At 37.7% G+C, this 21,643-nt stretch overlaps 1 protein-coding gene across 2 annotated transcripts in view; it reads right to left on the reverse strand.

Annotated features, from left to right (window-relative positions):
• Positions 1-21,643, reverse strand: part of LOC150085920 (bicaudal D-related protein homolog) — a 126,268-nt gene that overhangs the window by 40,633 nt on the left and 63,992 nt on the right. For both annotated transcript variants that reach the window (XM_090373578.1, XM_090373580.1), the window contains exon 2: positions 4,937-5,152. In XM_090373578.1, the coding sequence (XP_090229704.1) occupies positions 4,937-5,152 (216 nt within the window). The remainder of the gene's footprint in view (positions 1-4,936; positions 5,153-21,643) is intronic.

Consider the following 21,643-nt stretch of genomic DNA (forward strand, 5'->3'; position numbering starts at 1 on the left):
TTCTGGAAAATCTAAATGAAAAGTCCATTTAGTTTATAGAAATAAGCCTAAAAATGTAAGTAAAACTACACAGCCTCGAGGTGGCCATTAATGGGAAAAGCAGTTGATAAAACAGACATTTGCAGCTCTATATCACCGAAGGCTACGGGCAATGGAAATGTTAGATGACTCGAAGAATCCTCTTTTACTCAGTTTACTACTGAAGAATGCATACAGGTTGGAGAAAGTGACGAAATCGAAGGATCAAGAGTTTATCATGCAGTCCATCCAAAACTGGTGGCGATATTCTGTTGTTGACAATACATGACATGGTAGTGATCCTCTCATCATCCTTGAGGATTCTATCAACCCTTAATAGATACCAGATTCTCGTCGTATCGTATTAGCCGTCCTAGATCCACTGGAATCAGTAGAACAGGTTCCAGTGGATTTAGCATTCCTATCCAGGAACTGTAATGGCCAAGGGAGATGGTAATTTATTTAGTTCTTTTGAAATTCTTCAAAAGGCGTGAAGTGACGCACTGACAAACAATCTTATAACACTTCATTACCATCTGGGTATCCATATGGGAACCCTCAGAACAACTGTTGATGAATATGAAAAGCCTGAATGGTATAAACAAGTATGGATGAATGGGCAAGAATACCTGTTTGCGCTTTCTAGAGTCTAAAGCCAAGGAGGACTGCTACTATCATCGTTACTGATGGAGAACCAACTCGCTAGTAGCTGCATTCTGTAACATTTCAGTAGTACAGTGTATAAAGACAACAACTCTTTTTAGCACGAATTTGTTTCAAATTTATGAAAAGATAACGGATAAGTCTTCTGATCACGAGAACTAACTCGCATACAAAAACGGAGAAAATTGCAAATTTCCCTTCGAATCGAATTCTTTGAGAAACGAAATGAGACGGCCCTTTACACACGACTTCTTTGAACAACGTCACGATATTAAGAAAGGCCTAACACCCAGGACATACATATTAATACACACAACTCCACCTTTGCAGGTATAAACAATTGACACTAACCCCGATGTCAACTCCTGCTTCCGTCGCTGACATCATTTATAACCGGGCGTCACAAAAAAAACTATACTTTGTCCACCTCCATCTTTTAACATCACGATCCAATTCCTCCTTTCGGAGATTACTTCGTATTGTATAAATCTCAGGAGGTCACAGATACTCGTTTTTCCTCCTACACATATTTAAACGCCTTGAATGATTTCCTCTAAGACAGGAAACCATTCAAGGCATACGAGTGGCAGAAAGGCAAATTTACCACCAATCGTGACGAGACTTGTGTGCAGTATCAATACCGGAACTCTTTTTTTGCTCATTCCAGGCTCTTATTAACACACTATCTCAGGACACCAATGTTTTCTCTACCCACCTCCCTCAAAGAAAATAAAAACCTCAGACTTCGTAATAAGCAGCAGCTAAGGCGACTGCAGATGTCAAGGTGCGCCATTAAAAATAAACAAGGGTCTCACATCTTCAATCTGTTTCATAAAACGTCATCACTTCATCAAGATACTTAAGTAACAAAGAAATGAGAGTCCAGTTTAGTTCATATGTACAAAATCCACTGGTAGAAATAAAATGCAAGCCAGAAACAACGTCCCTTTCAAATATCCCATTTAAAATCTGTGATGGACACTCAAAATTCTAATGCGAAATACGTAAAAAAAGTTATTTTCCTTTCTGACTGAAGACTTCAGTACAACTTTAGTATTGTCTCACGAATAGGGCTTTTATCGAATAAACATTAACATCCATTTCATTAATAACTAACACAGATAATTAACGTTCCCGATGTGATTGCACATTCTCTGAACCATTTAAATTTCTTCACTATTTATTAATAAATGCATTTATTCCTCTTATATTCTTAATGTACAGTTATAAAAATTCTACAGTCACTGTGACTTATCTAGCCACTGGATAATGGGAAGCCTACACCACAAATATAAAAGAATTACGCTATGTAATAAGTTTTCAAAGAGTTTACCTGCGTTTCTTGGTTTCTTTATGAATTTGGTATGTTGATTCCGAATATGACCTAAGTTTTTGTGTAGCATATTCTGTTTTGTAGCATGTTTTGTATATTCTGTCTTTTGGAGTCAGTGTGATTATTCAGAACCAGATGTATTTGCCCATCACAGCTTCATTCCACCTTCCTTGGAAATTCTTCTCCATTGACAATGTCCTGGTGGAATCTATCTCCATGTTCTTCACTAACGTCGCCTAGAAACGAGATCTAGGTGGGAGTGCAAGTAATGGTGATTGATTAACGTTCTACATCCCATTTTAACGTAATTTTCAATAAACTGGTTCTTCGTAATTTTTACTATCAATGTTAACAAGAAAGTCATTCGCTACAGGTGAAACGACTGCCAAGCATTTCTCTAGGCAATCAATAAATGAATATTCCACCTTTTGCATCAAACAATTTTGGAAATTAATTGTTTGTACTTGGTGTCACCTTGAGGCCAAAATGTTTTCATAAATTGGATATGGAGCGGTACTAGCATGACTTTCTTGAAATCATGGATTGTTTGCGACATTGTGCGCTCCAACTCGATTCTGGCAGACCATTTTGGATCGCGACTAATACCAGTTTCCTAATAAAAAGACTAATCAAAATGAAAATAGCGCAGGGTTTCTTCAATAGTGTGAAGACGTACATAAGTGGCATGTTTTTTTTCTATGTGAAAGTCTTGCAGATGGATTCCACTCTTTTAGGCGAAATGCCAGGAGCTATGCATTGGATTTGATTAGACCCAAATCTCTCACTAAGTCGTCTAATTCTTGCTGATTGAGAATATGTGGTGCTTTACTTGAACACGCTTCTGCGGTATAATCCCAATTATCCTGTTCCCCATACTCAATCCAGTTCTGATGATTCTTGGAAGTGAATTGAAAATAAAAATTGGTGTGTGTTCCTTGTGTGACACTGAAACAATGGAAGATAGTTTAGTATTACAAAGGATGCAAGAAACCTTGAGAAAAAAAAAAACACACACACACACACTTCCCACATACATCATCTGTCCATCTCTAGTAGTTTGTCTACTTCTTCCTTGAATTTATTCAAACTACCTACCTCTACAACAACAAATGGAAATCCGTTCCAACAATCAATCACCTGCTGGCTGAATGCAAACTTCCGTACATCTATCCTGTAACCATCTTTCCTCAATTTGAATTTATGCCTCGTCGTGCGTGTGGTCTGACCAAGAGTAATGACATCAAAATGGATTGAGCTTACTCAATCCTTTCAATGCCTTAAACATATCACTCAGATCACCTCGCAGATACCTTATCTCCAGATGCTGCAATTTCCAGAACTGAAACCTTTCTTGATCAGAATCCCCTTTTGTACCCTTCAACAATCTCGTTGCTCTTCTCTGCTCATGTTACAATAGATCCACCTTCTTTCTAAAGCGAGGCTTCGAGACCGTTACAGCTTTTCGATCTGCAGAATTTTTAAACTTTGATGTATCCACCATGGTTTGTGGGCTCTCCATATTCGAGGTATAATAAAAGTAAACTTACAACTAACACTAAACCATCCTCTTACGTTCTTCTTGAACTGCCACAGCAGAAATGAGGTGCAGGCGTGCACAATATTAGTACGCACTCATGTAACGTACACATAAATGTTACAAAAATGTAAAACCTTCAATTTCCTACAAAATATTCACACTAGGGGGGGGAAATCACACGATTGTATCAGCACACAAAATATACTTAAGAAAAGGTTAAAATATAAAAAAATTTGTTAGTGTTATGATGGTGACCATTACAAGCATACTGTATACAGAGATAGGGCCAACTACTATTTAAATGCAAGTGAAAATAGACATTACAGTCAAGTGTCAACTTTAAGTGTCTGCTAACCAGAAGAGATTACTTCTTAACTCAGATTAAGTTAGCACTTTTAATAGAATGAAAGGAGTTGCGTTATTAATAACAGTTAACATAACTCAATTTTATAAACTTGAGTTATAACTATCCTCATAAACACTTTCAGATAATATCACAAAACAGGGCAGTTTCACAGGATTTCCTACAGTTGCTCAGTGGCTAACAGATCGTGTATTATCGAGAAGGAAAACAGTGACATTTAGTACAGGGCTGTCGCCATTACACCACTATTAAAAAGCCATCTACAGATAATTGGTACAACTAAGACCAATGCATCCACTGCGCTTTTAATTGATGGCACATTCGACGTACAGGAAAGCCTCCAGTCTATTAATGCTGCTGCTTTTTCAATCCCTCTTGCAACGAGGATTCGTGACTGGAATTAATTGGTCTTTTTGACGTGACCCATTTTGTCCCGAATGACTATTTCAGTTTTATTCCTGGTAATAATAGGATTTACGTTAAATGGCAAACAACCACTACGACAGACCCGAGGCTGTCAATTTGTTACGGCGCCTGAACTTATTTCCCGTCAAATTAGCATCGGGTTTCTTATAAGCATTACCATCGACGAGAACTTTCCTCATTTAGAGGAAGGCAAGGAAGACATACCAACTTAGCAAGTGGGCCAGAAAAGCAAAACAGCCAAGGTTTGATGAGTCTGCCCTAATTAAACTAAAAGCCAACAGGATGATGTTTCGCTTTAACCTTTCTCTACAAATAGTACGTTAATTATTCTTTTTCATGATGGAAAAAAAAAAAAAAAGTCAAACTCAGTCGATAAATCCAAAATGGAGGCGAGTTTTTAGATTCAGCAAAAACCGTGCTATTCGCCCACTCTAACCCTCCACTTTAATTCTCTCTATGGCGTTTATTGGTATGGTATTTATCCCTGTATTGGTGGAGATATGAATCAGAAATCAAATTCCATTTGGTTGTAATCCTTAAATCCTCCAACAACACCAACCCTTTGTACTTCATGAAGGGTCCCACTTACACTCACCTGCTTCAGCTGCGCCGTAAGCCGATGATTTTGCTCCGTCAGCTCCTCCAACAGTTGACTCTTCTCCTTGTCTGATGTTCGATGAAAAGCCTGCTGTTCAGCGAGTTCCTTCCGCAGCTGTGTCAGATCGCTGTGCAGTTCCGCAACACGACTGTCGTATTCCCCTTCGAGAGAATCCAACTTCCTTCGAAGTGCATGTTTCTCTTGTTCTAGCACCTGAAAAAAAAGAAAACGGTCCTTTCACTATCAAATATAAACTTCAAACATGAATAGAGTAAATCACACGAAGAAAATAACATTTTTACATTTCTTAACTACAGCTTATCAAAGTTGCGCCATAGAAATTTAGAAAAAAATCCATTAGAGTCAGTCTTTCGTGGATAGGCCAGAACTTTTGATTTTGCAACAGCCTGCTGAGCTGTAGTTTAAAATAACTTAAGCCGGTTAAATACTTAAATATTTTCGACTCGTATTCACCAGAACAGGGCCGGATTAACCGGCACACGAAATAATCCAATATGTAGGGTCCAGATGATACGGGATTCCTACCAATGATCTTATGTATCGATTACTATGAGCTGTAAGTTTGTAAATTGCGATTCATTATCTACCGAAAGGGCATCAATAATCTATATTGAAGTCCAGTGTCCTCGAGACTTAAACCAGGTGTACAAATGAAAAGAATAATTAAGAAAATTGGAATGTAAAAAAAATAACTACTTAGTAAAATTTTGTTAACTGAAACTTAAAAAGCGGTAACAACATCCAGCTCGTTTACACCGATTGGGTGCAGTCAACTGTTAAAATTTTGCAAGAACTATTGTTATTATATTTTTATTAAAATTTACCATAAAAAAGAATAACCAACCAAACCTGTTTGTAAAAATAGGCGCATCCACGACTTCTGCACATAATGTAGAGTGCCACTTTAATAGTTAAAACGACCTAACACAAGTAGGTTCCCTTTAAGCCCTCAGAACACAGTCTGGGCACATAACATGAACTCAACGACGTGTAGAATGCGTACCACAGAGATGCTGGTCTGTGTTAAGACAATTTCTTCCTATAATTGTTGCTAATCTACTCCGAAGAGCTCGTACCACTTCATCCAACAGTTGCTCAACTGGACTGAGATCTGGTGAGGCCAACGCAGTAGGCTGAATTCACTCTAACGTTCCTGGAAACAGTTCTGTACAATTCTAGCCTTGTGACATAGCACATTATCCTTTGGAAGACCAAATCGCAGATGGAAACATTGCAACCATGATGGGATGCGTCTCGTAGAAAACTATTTCCAGATAATTTGTGCCATCCAAATGGTACTTCACGGATATCGGGTTCGGTGGGAATGTACATCGTAAAAAAAAAAAAACACTTCTCCCACAGCACTTACAGCCACTATTTTCAAATGACACGACTCACACTATCTTTTCCATATGGTTGCGTAAGATGCATAATCATACGAATATTTCTTATTAGGGAAAGTATGTTTGGCTGTATTGTACTTAACAAAATAAAGAGAAACACGGTATGGACAGGTGTGGGGAAGTATGCTTGATATTAAGTTTCGGAATAAACAATTAGCAAAAGATGGAGCTGAGACCTTTGAAATCTTAAAAGTAGTCACTTAAGGTGTTTCGGGTAGGGCATCGGAATTTAGCGTCCTCAAAGAAGCGGTCAGCAGGAGACTTGTAGGAAAACAGGTGACAGAGAATTTGAATAAATTAAAATTGCGAGCGTATAGCAATGCGAGTTTGGCGAAAACTCTTGAATCGAGGTAAAATTTTTTAGGGAGGTGGAGATATGAATTTGAAAGGCAAATATATAAGGTTTTTGCGAGGAAATCAGGGAGAGAAGCAAGTAAAAATCGAAGTGAGTGGAGCAGAGTCGAAGAACAGAATGTAGATGGGCCTGAGGGTAGACCGAGATGTGGTTAGGATTCCGGAAGATGGATCTGATAAGCCATCAGATCATCATTGAACAGAAAATACGCAAATTTTCAGCATTCTTCTATGCATAAACGTTCAGATCCTGGGTAACAATTCAGATAACAGCCGATGATACTCCAGTCCAGAAAAGGCAAACCCACTCCGGAGAACCGTTCCTGTAATTAGAAATCGCCAGAAAAGTCTCGATATAAAGGTTTCTTGTGCTAGAGGGAGAAAGGGGATCCTTGGATGGAAATGGACGAAAATAAGTCCTCACATGAAGCAGTTTCTGAACAGAACTCGATGGTTTAATTTAAAAATACTGGAGAATGGATATTAGATTTCGAAGTTAGTTAAAATAACAATGAACATGATAAATGAGATTATGCGTATTTATGATGAAGTAAAAAAATGAGTGATAAGAATGAGGTGGTGTAGTAACCCAAAAGAATTTAAAGGCACAAGAAATAATTGCACTTGAATAGATGATATGGGAGGTATTAAGTCATGCAGTTAAGTTGAATTGGAATCGAATGAGTTTTTAGATAGATAATTGATGGAAGTAGCCCTGAGAATGGATTATGATTGATATAGACTACAAATCCAGTTGAAAAATATAATTAAACGATGTTTTTGTGAAAGAAAGTGAAGATATTAAAATTTTAAAAGAAAGAAACTGGTAATTTAGTTGTAATGACTGCCAATTATGTGTATAACTGTAAATATTGACTCGTATAATAAATATTTTGTTTTCGAATATTGTGTTCACTTAGCTCAAGAGAGACCTTACCAAATGTATAGTATAAGGTAAATCCTCAGCTCCTGGAAAATGTCTAATAATTAAAGCAGTCAAGTAGTTTGTGGGCTTTGGTGCTTGAGGAGATCTGTTGCCTCAACATATTAGACAATACTGAGATCACTGGGGTATCTAAAAAGAAGATAAACAACACCCCTTCCACAGCTATAATGTATTTGGTGATTGAACCAATCTGAATACTCCCGAGACAGTCGTAAGTAAAACTCCAGAAGGGTTGCAATTTCCGAAATAATCATAATGACGCGTCTAGGGGGTAGTTTAAGATGCCACATTTAAAGTCACTTAAACTTTCGTATTGCCCATTCCCGGTGAATTGCACACAACATCCCTACGTACTGTATTTGCCCACATGCTTTATATCGCATGGTACGAATACATGGTGCTGTTATTGAAGTGCTGTATTTCATATAAAGGACAGTGTGTCCAATAAAATGGCACATTATTGTATTCTTTTAATAGAAATTGAAGTAATGGAACCGTAGTTGTATCTTCACACATTACTGCAGTGATAGAAACTTTTTTGTTATGACCCGAAGAATATGTAAATACAGATTTCACAAACTCCTGATGAAAACATGTTAATAAAAGAATTAAGAATTACCGTAGTTCTAGTTTCATAAAATGGTTAAAGTTTTCTTTCTTAAGATGGCAAATTTAATCAACTGTAGCGTTCGTTAATCTCGAAGAAAAGCTACTCCTTCGAAATATCGACATTGCACGAAGAATGTTTTTCCGTCTGGAACACAAACAGTTTCTGGAAGTAAAATATAAAAAAATAACGATAACCCTCATCTCAACTCTGCTGTTAATTACTAAAGCTAGCCACTGTCGAAAAGTTAGGTACTGAAATGTTTTTTGCGTGTCTGTGTGTGCGCCAAAGGCTATGAGGCATCAATATAGTACGTCTGTAAGTTGCGTGTATTTTATAATCAGTTGGACAGTTTTGGTGGATGAAAAACCAGAGTTTTCAGGAGGGAAAAAAAAAAATCCTACAATTCTCGCGCGAGACAGAATAATTCGCCTACGGTGCGAGAAGAAAAGAAAATTCCTTCCTCAGCATACGCTGTTGATCGTAATTTACCTCCTCCTCAGAGACTTCGCCTGCTCTCATCCTTTCTCCAAAAAAAGAAGGTTAAGAAATTCAATTTGTAGCATACAGTACTTGCATTTATAATGAAATTTCTTAAATACTGTAGGTTGTATTTTTTTTTGTTATCGCGCTCTCTGGGTACTAACAACAAGCTCTTCCTTAACGGATATTCTTTTGAATTCCATTTTCTTCGCGGAAAATTTTTTTCCCCTCAAACGGACAATACACTTGTATTTATTAAAAAAATAGAATAATAATAAACCCTCTCAGAGCTCTTCCATGGATTCCAAGCTCTTAACTGACTAAGCAGAATACATTTTGTCTGCCATAATGGCATAGTTTAGGACCACTACTTTGAAATCAAAAGCCAGTTTCAATCATGCAGCACGCATGACGTTTGCATTTCTTTTTGTTATTTACTCTTCGTATTATCCGTTGAAAAAAGGATGACTCGCTACTTTCTGCCGCTGATGAGGGTGGCATGTTTGAATTATGTCACAAGTTGGCTTTTGGGACGACCTGTAGCAGTTGCGGACACAAATGTTGACAAAGTTTTCTACATTGTTTAGAAAACTTTTAGATATTTGCTTCATAAACAAACTTCAAAGTACAATAACTTTAAAAATAAGTAGTGCATTTACAAGTAAATATCTTTTTAAGTAAAACTCACTCCAAAATATTTAATCATGGGATTTGTGAAATACGCTAACTTCGCAAAGTGCCAAAATAGGACAAGGATGAAGAATTGGGCTGTTTCACCTCGCATGTCCTGCTTGTCTGGTAGCTGCACGACCAATATTTTTACATTTATTTGTAGTGGGGTTGACCTGGATGCCATTTCGTCATTTAGCGATGTTGTTGCAGTAGTGTTTCGGGAGCATCAGCGACTAAAATTTCAGGGAGGGAAAACCACGCTGTCCTCTCCTGAGACCGACTAACTCAGCCACATTGTGAAAAAAGCCCAAAAAAATTCAAGGCATCGACGAGTTTTTTCCACTGGGTGTGGGAGGGACGGCGATTCTACCAACTGTGCTGCCCACGAGGGAGCCATTTCATCAATGGGCATAATGCCCACTGATGGCATTATAACCACACTTTTTCCTATCTGACCCCATCTCCAGGACAAACTGTGCGCATATACACACGCGTTTCATTTTGTTTGTCCCTCCTTCCTTCTTTAATGGTTCTCTTGTGAAGATTAAATGCCCTTCCACAATTTTCAAAAGATTAATTTAGAAAAATAATTCGTTTCCTAAAACAGATAGTGGTATATGCTTTCTGAATACAGCTATCGCATCTTACTCATTTCCTTTTTCTTCTTTTTTTAATGAAATGGAAAAGCCGAAGCTGATTGTTCCACAAACCCAGTAACATCTGCTCTTCTCGAAACTTCCTATACTTTTCTTCAATCGATATAATCGTTACAGTTAATGAACAAAAGCTGACTTTTTCTCATCAAGGACAGCAGAATACGTATGTACGGTATTATACAAAATCGAATTGTGTACGAGAGTTCCCATGGCGATAAGCAAACAAATCCATAAACACCACAATTCAGCTGCTCCTAAACAGTACAGTCGTTTATCATTTGCTATCGACAGGCCCAGTCCACCTTTTCGTGTGAAGAGCCCTAAACTATTTACAAAATACATCGCTTACTCTAATAGTTATGTGGCCTTATTATTTCTTTCAAGGTCATATATATACATCGATAACAAGGCCTCGAAAGCAGCCTTAGCCTCTTTCATTTGTTCCATAAACAACTGGATCCATTGTAAATCGACCATGCCAGCAATGTTTTCTCCACTTGTCACTCGTTTGGAGAGATCTGGGTTCGATTCCCGTCAACAACTGGAAGAATTTAAAGTTCTTTTCAATTGTGGCTGTAGGTAATCGATCCGAGGCAGAGGGACTTTTCCATGCGAGCTATTCCGGGTTTTTCATCCCTAAAAACAGGCAAACAATGAACAGACTTCTACACATACAAAAAGATGCAATATGGTTTAATCGCTGGCGTGACGAAAACCAGACAATAACTATAGTCCTTATACCCTTGTCCCCATATTGGCTTGCAAAATAAAATTCATCAGAAAGTAAATTTTCTGGATTTCTTACAGTTTATGGGAGAAGCCACAAATTTACACATGATTTAAATAAAATAATCCGATGAACTTTAATTGGGAAAAAATAATTTCATCACTAAGATTCAAAATGACAAGCGCTCTATTAAATTCAAATACTCCAAACAAATGACTGATTTGGTAACTATAAGAAAATCAGAGTGAAGGTCATTTAGAATTACATTCTGTCAAAGAAAAAAAAAAAAAAAAAAAAAACACTATTTGTATTTTCTGCGTCTAACTGACGCCATTCTTATTTATAAAAAAATAAAAAAGGAAAGAAAGAAAAAATATATAAACTGCGTTCACAAAGAAGGGAAAAAAAAGTGTTTTGTAAGGGATTTCCCATTTAGATATTGCTTCATTTAATTCAAATACTACACGGCTTTAGAAACAATCAGTCGCGTGTCTTTTGTTATTGTGGAGTATTGGAAAAAGTGGTGGAACGGAGTTGAATCCCCGCAGGTGTTCTGCATGACAGCGAAGGAATTCTACCGTGTTTTTTCACGGTGACCACGTTGCCTCACCGATTTCCCGCACGACCCTGGGCACCATCTGGAACAAACAACAAGGAACGTGTCGGTTGAGACGTAGACATGAGTGGTCAATTGTAGCAGTCACTCATCAGTTCCCTCGAACACACAGGTGTGATTTTGTCTCACTTTCATGCCTGTGACTGGCTGCCTTTTCGCTTTAACCGGATTTTTACATCTCGTTTGTTCCAGAATTTTTTTAAGCCATTGCTCAGACCTCAATTACAGTTTGTCATTAAGTGCATGATTTTTAAGCACCGATGTCACCATTAAATAGGAAGAATATAAAGAAACACTATCTCGAAAGCAATATAGTGCGCATGTGCTAACAGTTGTCCGCTGCCACACCATTTATTGTAGCGTCAAGTTCTGTAATTTTGAACAACAAAAACCTTTTTACCAGAATACAGTGAAAAGGTTCCATCATTTTCGTCGTCGAATGAACTATTTGTGGGTCATGAAATTTAAAATAAAACATTACTACAGAAGTCAGTAATGTTTTTAAGGAATTTTGTGGTAATGATACTGTGGAACAAAGCACAGCGTCTTCTGCATATCACTTCGATGAAGGTGAATACCATTTTCGATGAAGACCAGCGCATGACTAGTCTGATGTTCCTAACTTTCACGATAATGCACATTATCACTAAGGAAAAACTTAGTGAATTGTTGATAAAAAGGTGTATCAATAATTAGCCTACAGATCCTGATTCTTGTCCACCAGAGAGTCTAATAATTTGTATATTGAGAGTGGTTTTTACAAATTGTATTATTCTAATTGACTGGAACCATAGGCAATCAAAGCCGTTGCGATTTCGTCCATTGGATGATTGACAAAATTTCACAGGATCCAAAGTGGTTATTTAACATCCCGCAGACAGATGCAGCACACTTTCAGCTTGGTGGATCTCCGATACGCAAATCATAGAATCTTGGCTCGAGAAATCCATCGTGTGCAAGCTGAAGGATCACTCATTAAAGGTTAGAGTACTGTATGGATTTATGATACATACTATTATTGATCCCTTTCCTTTTCTTCCGAGACCATTAACAATCGAGGGCAATTTGCGACATGCACGATAGCTTAGCTTATTGCCAACCAAAATTATGAAGCTTCACGGAAGAGCGAATTATCAGTTGCCATTTTCCAGATCCATGGCCTGCAAGATCGTTCAATCTAATTCCAGCAGACTTTTGGTTGTGGAATTTCTGAAACACCGTGCTTACTGAGACTTCGTTTCGACTGTTTCATATTTGAAAGATGCGATCCATCGGGAGGTGCTGAACGTTCCATAGAAAAATTTGAAGCCAACTGTGGAGGTCTTAATTGCTTATTAGAAAATAATGGCGGAAATATGGCTATTTGATCAATAAACATTGAGGAAGCATTTATTTTTCAGAATTAATCACTTTGCGAGGCCCTAGGTGGTCAAATTTCGAACAAATTTTTTACTGTTTAAAAAGAATCCCGCATATACTGATTAGAATGAAAAAAAAAAAAAATACGATACTAGTTACAAGTTCTTAATTTTTAAAAGTGGGGACTTCACAACCAACCTCCTGCCACAGATGCCTGTCATCATGAAGCAATTAAAATTCATTTCTGTTTTTGTCCCAATTTTATGCTTGTGATCTAAAGATTTAACAGTGCCCAATCGAATTTCACCCCTCTTCACAGAATAAACTATTCATTGATATCGTGGTGTACTCGTATACTAGAAAATTCAATAATGCATTTGTTCAACTCTTGAGTTCATTTTCAAATCAATTAATGTATTTCCATTCTCATTTATTTAAATAATTACGTTGCATTATTTAACTAAGTTAAATTATTTAATAGTAAAGCATGCTTTAATTTTTAGGACAATGTTAAATTTGTCTGATATACCGGTTAATGTGTTATACTGTATTATTGATCAAAACTTTGAATTATAAACGGTCCACGCTAACCTTGAATACGACGAGCATATCATTGACCTATTTAGAAGATTGCTTGCAGTCCAAATTAAAAATACTCCCAGTGGGACCCTTAATTCCAGCCCCCATTCCGAAGTATAAAAATAAAATAATACTATTCATTAGTAATACAACCAAAAGCGTTGTCTCACTTTGAATATGGACGGGTATTTAGATATTACTGATCGCTATATTCCTCTTAAGCAGAGATTTAAAGCAAAATACCAGACATTACTATAGTAACCAAATGCCACTACTCTACTTTTTTGAAGCTGGTACGGGGGAAGGGGTCCGCATCTAAAAGACATCAGTCACCGTTAATAAAGGAGAGCACGTCCAAGACTCCAAAGTACAAGGGTCAGCATCTCTGACATAATTCAAGCTTCCGTAAAGCCCCCTTGCGTACCACCAACAGTGATTTGCTTTTAGCAGTTTAGACCAATACTTGTACGTGTGTGTGTGCACGCGCGCCATTCTAGATGTAATACGCCGGTCCACAGCAGATGTGGGTCAAGGTTAGATCTTGCATTGCAAGGTAGGAGTCATTACTGAATTTGGAGCAGGCATCACGGATTCAATAAACAAGGCAACTCCATTAGTAGCATGAAGGGTTATGACTTATAGAGTGACTCATCTTTGTTAACTATCCTCAGTAAATTACTGAGGATACCCAGAGGAGTAGTAATCGTTATTGATTCTAGAAGAAGGATGTCATTACGATGAGAATTCCCTCCCTTCATAAAAATGTCCCGTGTTTTCTCCAATTTATGTTTGGTTGAAACACGTTTGTTGGTTGGTTTATTTAGTGGCACAAAAACCAAGCTATATTGTACGTATTTCTATGCTATGTAAATTTGCATTAAGAAAAACTTGTGCTATACGTTTTCCTGGATGACTATGGGGCCCAGTATTCAGAAGGAAGTGATTTGAATGTTAACATTATGTAGCACAAATAGCTGCGATCGAATTTGTTTCAAGACGGGGAGAGTTGGCTTGGGTATTCTGTAATGCTGTTATTACACTCAAAGAATCGAAATAGATAGTTTGTTGGAAAGATTACTCACGCGATCTACGACTGGCTTAATTATAAACAGTTCTGCAGAATAGACAATGCATTCAACTCGAAGGAATAATGAACTAGGAAAGATGGCAGTTACTGTTCCTACTTAGCAATTCCTGTTTTTAAACAATCTGTATTTCATAGTACTCAGAATTTGCAGCTACACGCAGAATGGCGTCATTGATTTTTTTTTTACTGGTGCTGTTAATTTTTTCCCTTGTTGAGAGGACGAGCTGTCACAGAGATATCCAAAACCACTCAGGGTCATAGGTATTTATTTCCTGAAGAATGCTATCCATATGTAAATCCCAACGTTAAGTCTTGTGAGCCGATTCCAATAAGTTCATTGCTGCAAAAGGTGGTCCATTGGAGAACAAATAATTATGACCAGATGGGGATGAAAACGAAGACTCCGTATTTTTGCTGCATAGTTCAGTAGCAACATTTTACTAGGAAGATGGCGTGGGGATTCATACGCATCAAATATAAATAAATTTTCTGTTTATACTCCGGCACGACAACCAAGTCAGTAGAGTTTACAATAAATCGTCAATACAAATATTTATCGTATTTAGTAGTCACGGGCTTGAACCCCGGTCCACTCAAGGAACGCGTGCTGTGCACTCTCGCTCCTGACCACTCAGCTACGTCATACAGACTGAACAGGGAATATTCTTAAGGAACTTAAGAAAATCCATAGGGATTGCCTTAAGTGTCTTCAGGTACTGACCGAATTTGTTATCATTCACTCGTTTTACCAATTCTTAGGTATCAATGGCACTTTTCGCAATCTGAAATCTAAATATTATGTTCGTGCTCTGTTCATTCACTCAACAAAATGACAACACGACTGTGTGCGAACGCCTTACGATACGCAATGACCTTGTAAAGGGAAACAGTCATAGATCAGCTGCCTGCGTTGTGCATTATGGTCCTACGTGCTTTGACATGCGCGCAATGGACCCAGTCCTGGAACTAAATCGTCAGACTTTGTATAAATAAAAAACTAACTTTTCATCAGAGAAGTCCAGCTTGTACGAAATAAAAGTACCATAGTGTTTTGTATGAATCGTGTCCTTAAAATTAAGAGGGGAGATAGAATAATAATCTTTTAGAAAGAGGTAAATCAACTCAATGTTAAAAAACAGCGACTAAGTAGAATATTGGAGAATTTAAAAATATGTAGACTCTTATGGCATCGTATTTGGATATCGTTATTTGTAACGAGAGTATTCCCCTAACTCATGATGACATATTTCTCAATAATCGCAGAACCAACATCATTATAAGTCACCTTCAGTTTTAATTTTCTGAAGGCCACAAAGTCATAATTCCACGCATGAATCACAGGTCACGAAGACAGCTGTGGCTGCATTTCATTATCAGATAGTCCAGTATGGCCTTATAAATCAACAACGCGTGTAGAAGGCGATCACCTAAGACACTTGCTCAGTTAATCACTTTTATTCAAGATTCTCCAGAGCAGTTTATTTTACTTCGCAGTCATCAACTTAATTTGTAAGACAGATTGGCGAAAGCCGCTGGTTTGATAATTAACGAAGCCATTGCGTCAACAGAAAGCGAGATCCGTGCATGGCAACCATTTCTCTCTTGACATAAGAAACAGGTTTTTCAACTTGTTAACGAAATTAGGTCAACAAAATCCCTAAAGCAACCATGTACTCCTGGGGCAAGTTGTGCCATTTCCTTTTAAGTGTTTATACATGTATTTCCAGCACGTTATTTAAGCCCTTCTAAAGGAATAGAGAATTTCACTCATAAGTTGCCATACCCTCCCTATATACAGAGCGGTAGGCGTTTACTTTTGCGCCTTGCACGAAAATCGAATATTTTGCCCCTCGCCCCCATCTCACAAAACAAACAGAACACATGAGAAGCAAAAACAATTCTATTTGTGTCCTAAGGGGATTATGGCAGTAAATTACAGGTATTCTGTGATTAGTATGAGTGTTTTACTAATGGAAACCAAAGTTTTTGGGAGGGAAAATCCATAGTCCTCGCTCGTATCCTGGAGGATACTCAGGACTAACTGGGTCATCACGTAAGACAAGTTTATGTATGTAGTGCTTTACATTTCATGCAAATTCGATTTTAATTTAGATTTCTCATTCTTTTGGGATCTCTATTTGCGATTAACTGCTCATACTTCACAATGTAAAAACTCTTCTTATTTCCTCCTAGATTTTAATAACAATTGAAAGATCAACATTTCACGCTTCCGCTGTGATTAAAGTATATAATAATAATGAAGCTTGTTAGCCCGACAAATCTTTCTGAAAAATTCAAATATAAATTTCACGAAACAGGGGAACTCAGTTGTCAAGGGTGGACGGACATGGTGAAGACAATTCCCGCTTTACTCACATGCGAACACAACTAAGAAACCTATAAAAAGTCCTCTCATCTCGAAGGAAATATTTCTGAAGTTTAGATTAGACTGACAGTTGCAGCTGTTCGCATCCACTTCACTAGCCCTCCAGAAACTCTACTGGAAGAATGCCCTTGTCGCATACTCACGTGATAAATAATGTAAGATATATAAAACCTGGTAATTTATATGGGAGTGAATTCATTCATGTAGTAAATCAAATGATTCAAAGAAAGATTCAAGAGAATTCAGGTTCACGGACCACTGCTTGTAAAATAGGGATATGTAGCCCATCATATACACATTTTATATTTTTTTTCGACAATTGGACTGTCCTCATCAAAAGCCTTAATAAAACCCTCAGTGACCTCGCACAAACCGGGTGCATCGCAATATATTTTTCAAACATTGCTGAAATCGCGCCTCTCCATTATCAGTACTAACCTATTTCGATCCCCACCATCCTAAGTCTTTTCTTTTAATTTTTTTTAAAGACCTTGTCACCTGGAAAAACTTAACGTATCCTGAGGGATATTCGTGTTACCAGTTGACAATTATTCTAGCGAGCGCACACTGGTCTTGCAAGTAGGTGCTCTAAATTTCTCTGCCCTCCCAACCCATGCCACGAGAACATTTTGGGCGTCTCATCCAAAACAATAAGTGAACGTATCCTGTATGCCGACTTGTCCCGATTAGCGGATAGTATTACCCTACTAACCTCGAAGAAATAACAAGTGTCAGAGTTTTACAGGTAAAAAGGGCAGGCAATGAAAAATGGTTGGAGTTAAGTAGAAATAATCTGTCATAATTTTGAGCTTAAGCGAAAATCAAAGAATGAGTCACACACGCTGTTCAGAACTCGTATATGAGAAACTACTGAACAGACCTAATTTTTGGATGTGAAACCATGGGAGAGAAGTGACCTTAGTTGTAATGTCTAGATGTTTTCTTAGAATGCAATGACAAGTTTACCACGGTACCTCACTCGATGCCTTACTATTTCAAATACACAAAGTCAAAATGTATCTACACGCAGACAACAATTAATCGGAAAAAAATCCTTTAACTCAGCTTTACTGAGTAGCAACACAGTTTGTAGAATCAGTCCTCCCCACACTAGATGGAAAAGACCAGAGTTCGAATCCCATCAAAGATGCGAGGATTTTTTTATTTTACGAGTCTTTTTCACAAGTTAGTCGGTCCCAGGTGAGGGTAGCTTGGTTTTCATCCAGCAAATCGACCACAGAACACACGCAATTTAGGGATATAATATAACATGGCGCAATACGACCTGTATGTTGCTGATGCGCCTAAAACCCTACTACAATCAACCAGCTACACCATTATAAGCACCATGAGCCCTAAATATCCCTTTAACAAAATTAGCAGCAACCTTAATTCCTTAGTGACGTCAAATATTAGTTCTATAGACTTCACAGCGAGTACCTGTTAACTGTCGATGGTTACTGGCATGCTCTCTCAGATATACCAGCTTCCATACAAAAATCAACTCATTTTTAATAAGGAATCCGTCCACGGAATTCTTTACAGAAGACCAATTATTCTTAAGCTCATTTCGCAGAATTTTTACTTTATCTCATTTATCTCCAAGTTATCTTTCTTCAGTCATTAACCCTCAGTGCTGCCACTATCACAACACGCCTCAACTTGAAAAATCGCATAAGTAATTTTTTTTTATTTCAAAAACTCCGGACCTTAATTTTTTCCACTTTGAGCTCACCAGTGCCTTTGCCATTACTCTAATGTCTTCATATTTGGATAATGGTAGCACGCATACTGTTTAAAACTGCAGGTAGTTCGTGAACCCAGACAAAACGTTAATAAACAGACGCCTGGGCTTGCAACGATTATCTTTCCTCAAGTATCCTGATGGACGTTGGGTTAATGGTTTATTAAGATGCCACCCTCTATTTAGCTACTTGGAACACGGGGCCATTATACTCCTCAGAAAGTCTGTAATTTGGGATAATAAGACAGACGAACTCTCATTATGAAGAGCGGCCATGCCAGTAAACTCCCCCCCCCACCGCCTTGTATCAGTATTTAACTGAGTGAGCAGATCGCAGAGGTGTGCCACTACCCTTAAATAATCCTTTTGTGTGAGTCAGCGCAATGTCCTCGTTCTTAAAACGCATGAATACAGGCTCAAAGTCCAAGGTGATGTCACAGGTGACTCGTAGAATATCCTACAGGCTTAAGAGTGCAACCGAAATTAAATATCCCAATTTAAAACGTCATAAACCGGCTTGAAAGCTTAATCTGATAAAGAGGGGGGCGCCAGTTAAGGGGTTTTATTATCTTCTTGAACCTGAAGCGTTGTTAGCTACACTGGTCATTAAAACTTGATATACGAGGTTTAATTTTAATTCACTTCAATTTCTTATGGCTCACTGGCAACTTAAGCCATGATCTGACAAGTCCAAGGATAAAATAGATTGAGAGTGGTGGGTGACCAACAAGTACATTACCAAGATGTATATAAATCAAATGCGCAGGAAATAAGACATTAAAAGTAAATTAGTCCACATACACACTCCTACTAGAAGTCAGAATACACATTTCTTTTTAAGTCTGTAAATTTAGACTCGTTTTAGACAAATACTGCATAATGTGTCTGAACAGTGTCTACAAAGACAGGTTTGTTTAAGTATCCAGGAACCTTCTTCGAAACGATTTCCTTCAGCTGTAAAACAATTGCAAATTACTACGCATGCCACTAACGTATTTTTCTTGTTTGATTTCTACTAATTCTTAGATAGACGTTAGAATTCATTTAGGAGCTGAACTATTTGTAGAGATTGTAATAAGAAGGTATTTCCAGCATAAATTAATAATTGAAATACCATCTATATGTAAAGATGGAACTTGAAATCAAACCCGGTGGCCAAAGATTACAAATGTGGCCACCAAATGAGAATTAGTTTCTGTACGCATTTTGTACAGTGTGGTCAGTAATTGCTACAGCAGTCAGCTCCATCTTGTGATTGCAGTTGAAACCTGTTTCATCATAAATGAACTAGCTTGTGTCGATCCAAACGAACTCGAGAAACAGCTTTCAGACCGTCTAATAACAGGGTCTCCTCTCAGGATAATAAATCTCAGCAACTGAAAGCAGCGCAAGGATAAAAATGACTGTTAGCAGACGACTCCCACCATCGTTAATGACAAATGGACAGAGCACTAAGGAATGCTCCCCGAACAAGGTTTGTTCGGACTGGAGTCCCTTGTCCATACTTTATGGACCGCATTCGGTAGTAAATTTTCCGATGATGTGACTAACAGCAAGGATCAAAATTCCACGGACCAAAAATTCTATTACCTTATGAGGATAACCAAAAAGTCTGGACACCCCATGCTAAAAGCAGAGTATTATACTACATATACTGCTAGACAGTCTCGTGTCACCATGCATGTATCAATAAATAACTTTTGAAGCTTCAAGACTTAAATTCCTCCAGTTTCCGAAGGGATTCGGAAACTGGAGGAATTTAAGGTCTCATCTGTCTGGTCTCTTCTACCAGATCTTATGCGGAGGAATAGGGATCACGTGAGTTATTCTGCGTTTTTATCATCCAGTTTTTTTTTTTTTTTTTTTTTGATTTGGTAGTTGTTGGCGCATCGGCTTCTGTGGCCATATTGCACCTCCCAAGGTTTTTGCAGTACTTTGATCCAAGCCCGAGGCGGAAATCGAACCCGCGACCTTTGGGTTGCCGGGTAGGTACTTTACCCACTCGGCTAGCCCGGTCGGCTTATCATCCAGTGAACATTCACTTCTATAAATAACAGAATGGCACAATATGGCCAAAGATGCTGTTTAATAACACCGACAGGGACTCCTCAAAGCGAGTTACAAGACCAACAGGCAAGGTTTAAATATTGGGAATGAATGAATGAACTTCCTTGTAAAATTTCAGAATCCATTTATTGTCAATAGCCCACAAGTCTCAATTTGTTAGTTTGGTCTTTTTTATGACAGCGCAACAAGATTACAATCACTGAAGAAGCGAAGGAGAAAACATCCGCGAAACGTATGATATATAAAATATTAACAATAGATTTTGAAACTTGACAAATTAAAAGTTTAATCAAACATATTACATGTTTAATCTAATGTGGGATATCTAGAGGACATGGCTAATATAGAAATACTTCACAATTTAACCTCTTTCTAAGAAGTATTTTGAAAGACGAATCCTCAAATTCAGATGTTATTCCAGCCTAAATTATTGAAAATGGTGATATTCTTGCATATTGACTTAAAAATGACTTTAAAAAATATATAAATGGACTATAGAAATTGATAAAGAAATTTCAAATTTTCTTTATCAAGCACGGAGTTAAATCCACGAAGAATTAACCATCTACAGCTATTAGACATCCAAATTAACGAACCCTTTAAAGCATTCATTCGTGAGGAGTAGACCAAATGGATGATGGCACCAAATCACGATATGACATCAACAAAACAAAACAAAGCGACCAACAGTTTCATAGGTGCGAGAATGGATGAAAAATTCGGTAAGTGAAACACGAGGGAGCCGCTATCTTTCAAGAAATGCTATCCAGCAATGCCCTTGATGGCAATGATGATTCACTCGTTGAAGAAAGTGCAAGTTCAGATCGTATCACACTGTGACAAGAATTAAAGCTTTGTTCTACAGCGACATTTTGTTTAGTAAGCACTTGTGAATCTGTTTCCCATATATCCAGTAAAATAATCGTTTCCAAAATTTTCCTTCTAAAACTTGGATGCGTCTTATCGTCTGTCAAGTACGGTATATCACGGTCACCTA

Source organism: Mastigoproctus giganteus, chromosome 5, assembly GCF_048544385.1.
Source record: "Mastigoproctus giganteus isolate SK-2022 chromosome 5, ASM4854438v1, whole genome shotgun sequence".
Classification (NCBI taxonomy): domain Eukaryota; kingdom Metazoa; phylum Arthropoda; class Arachnida; order Uropygi; family Thelyphonidae; genus Mastigoproctus; species Mastigoproctus giganteus.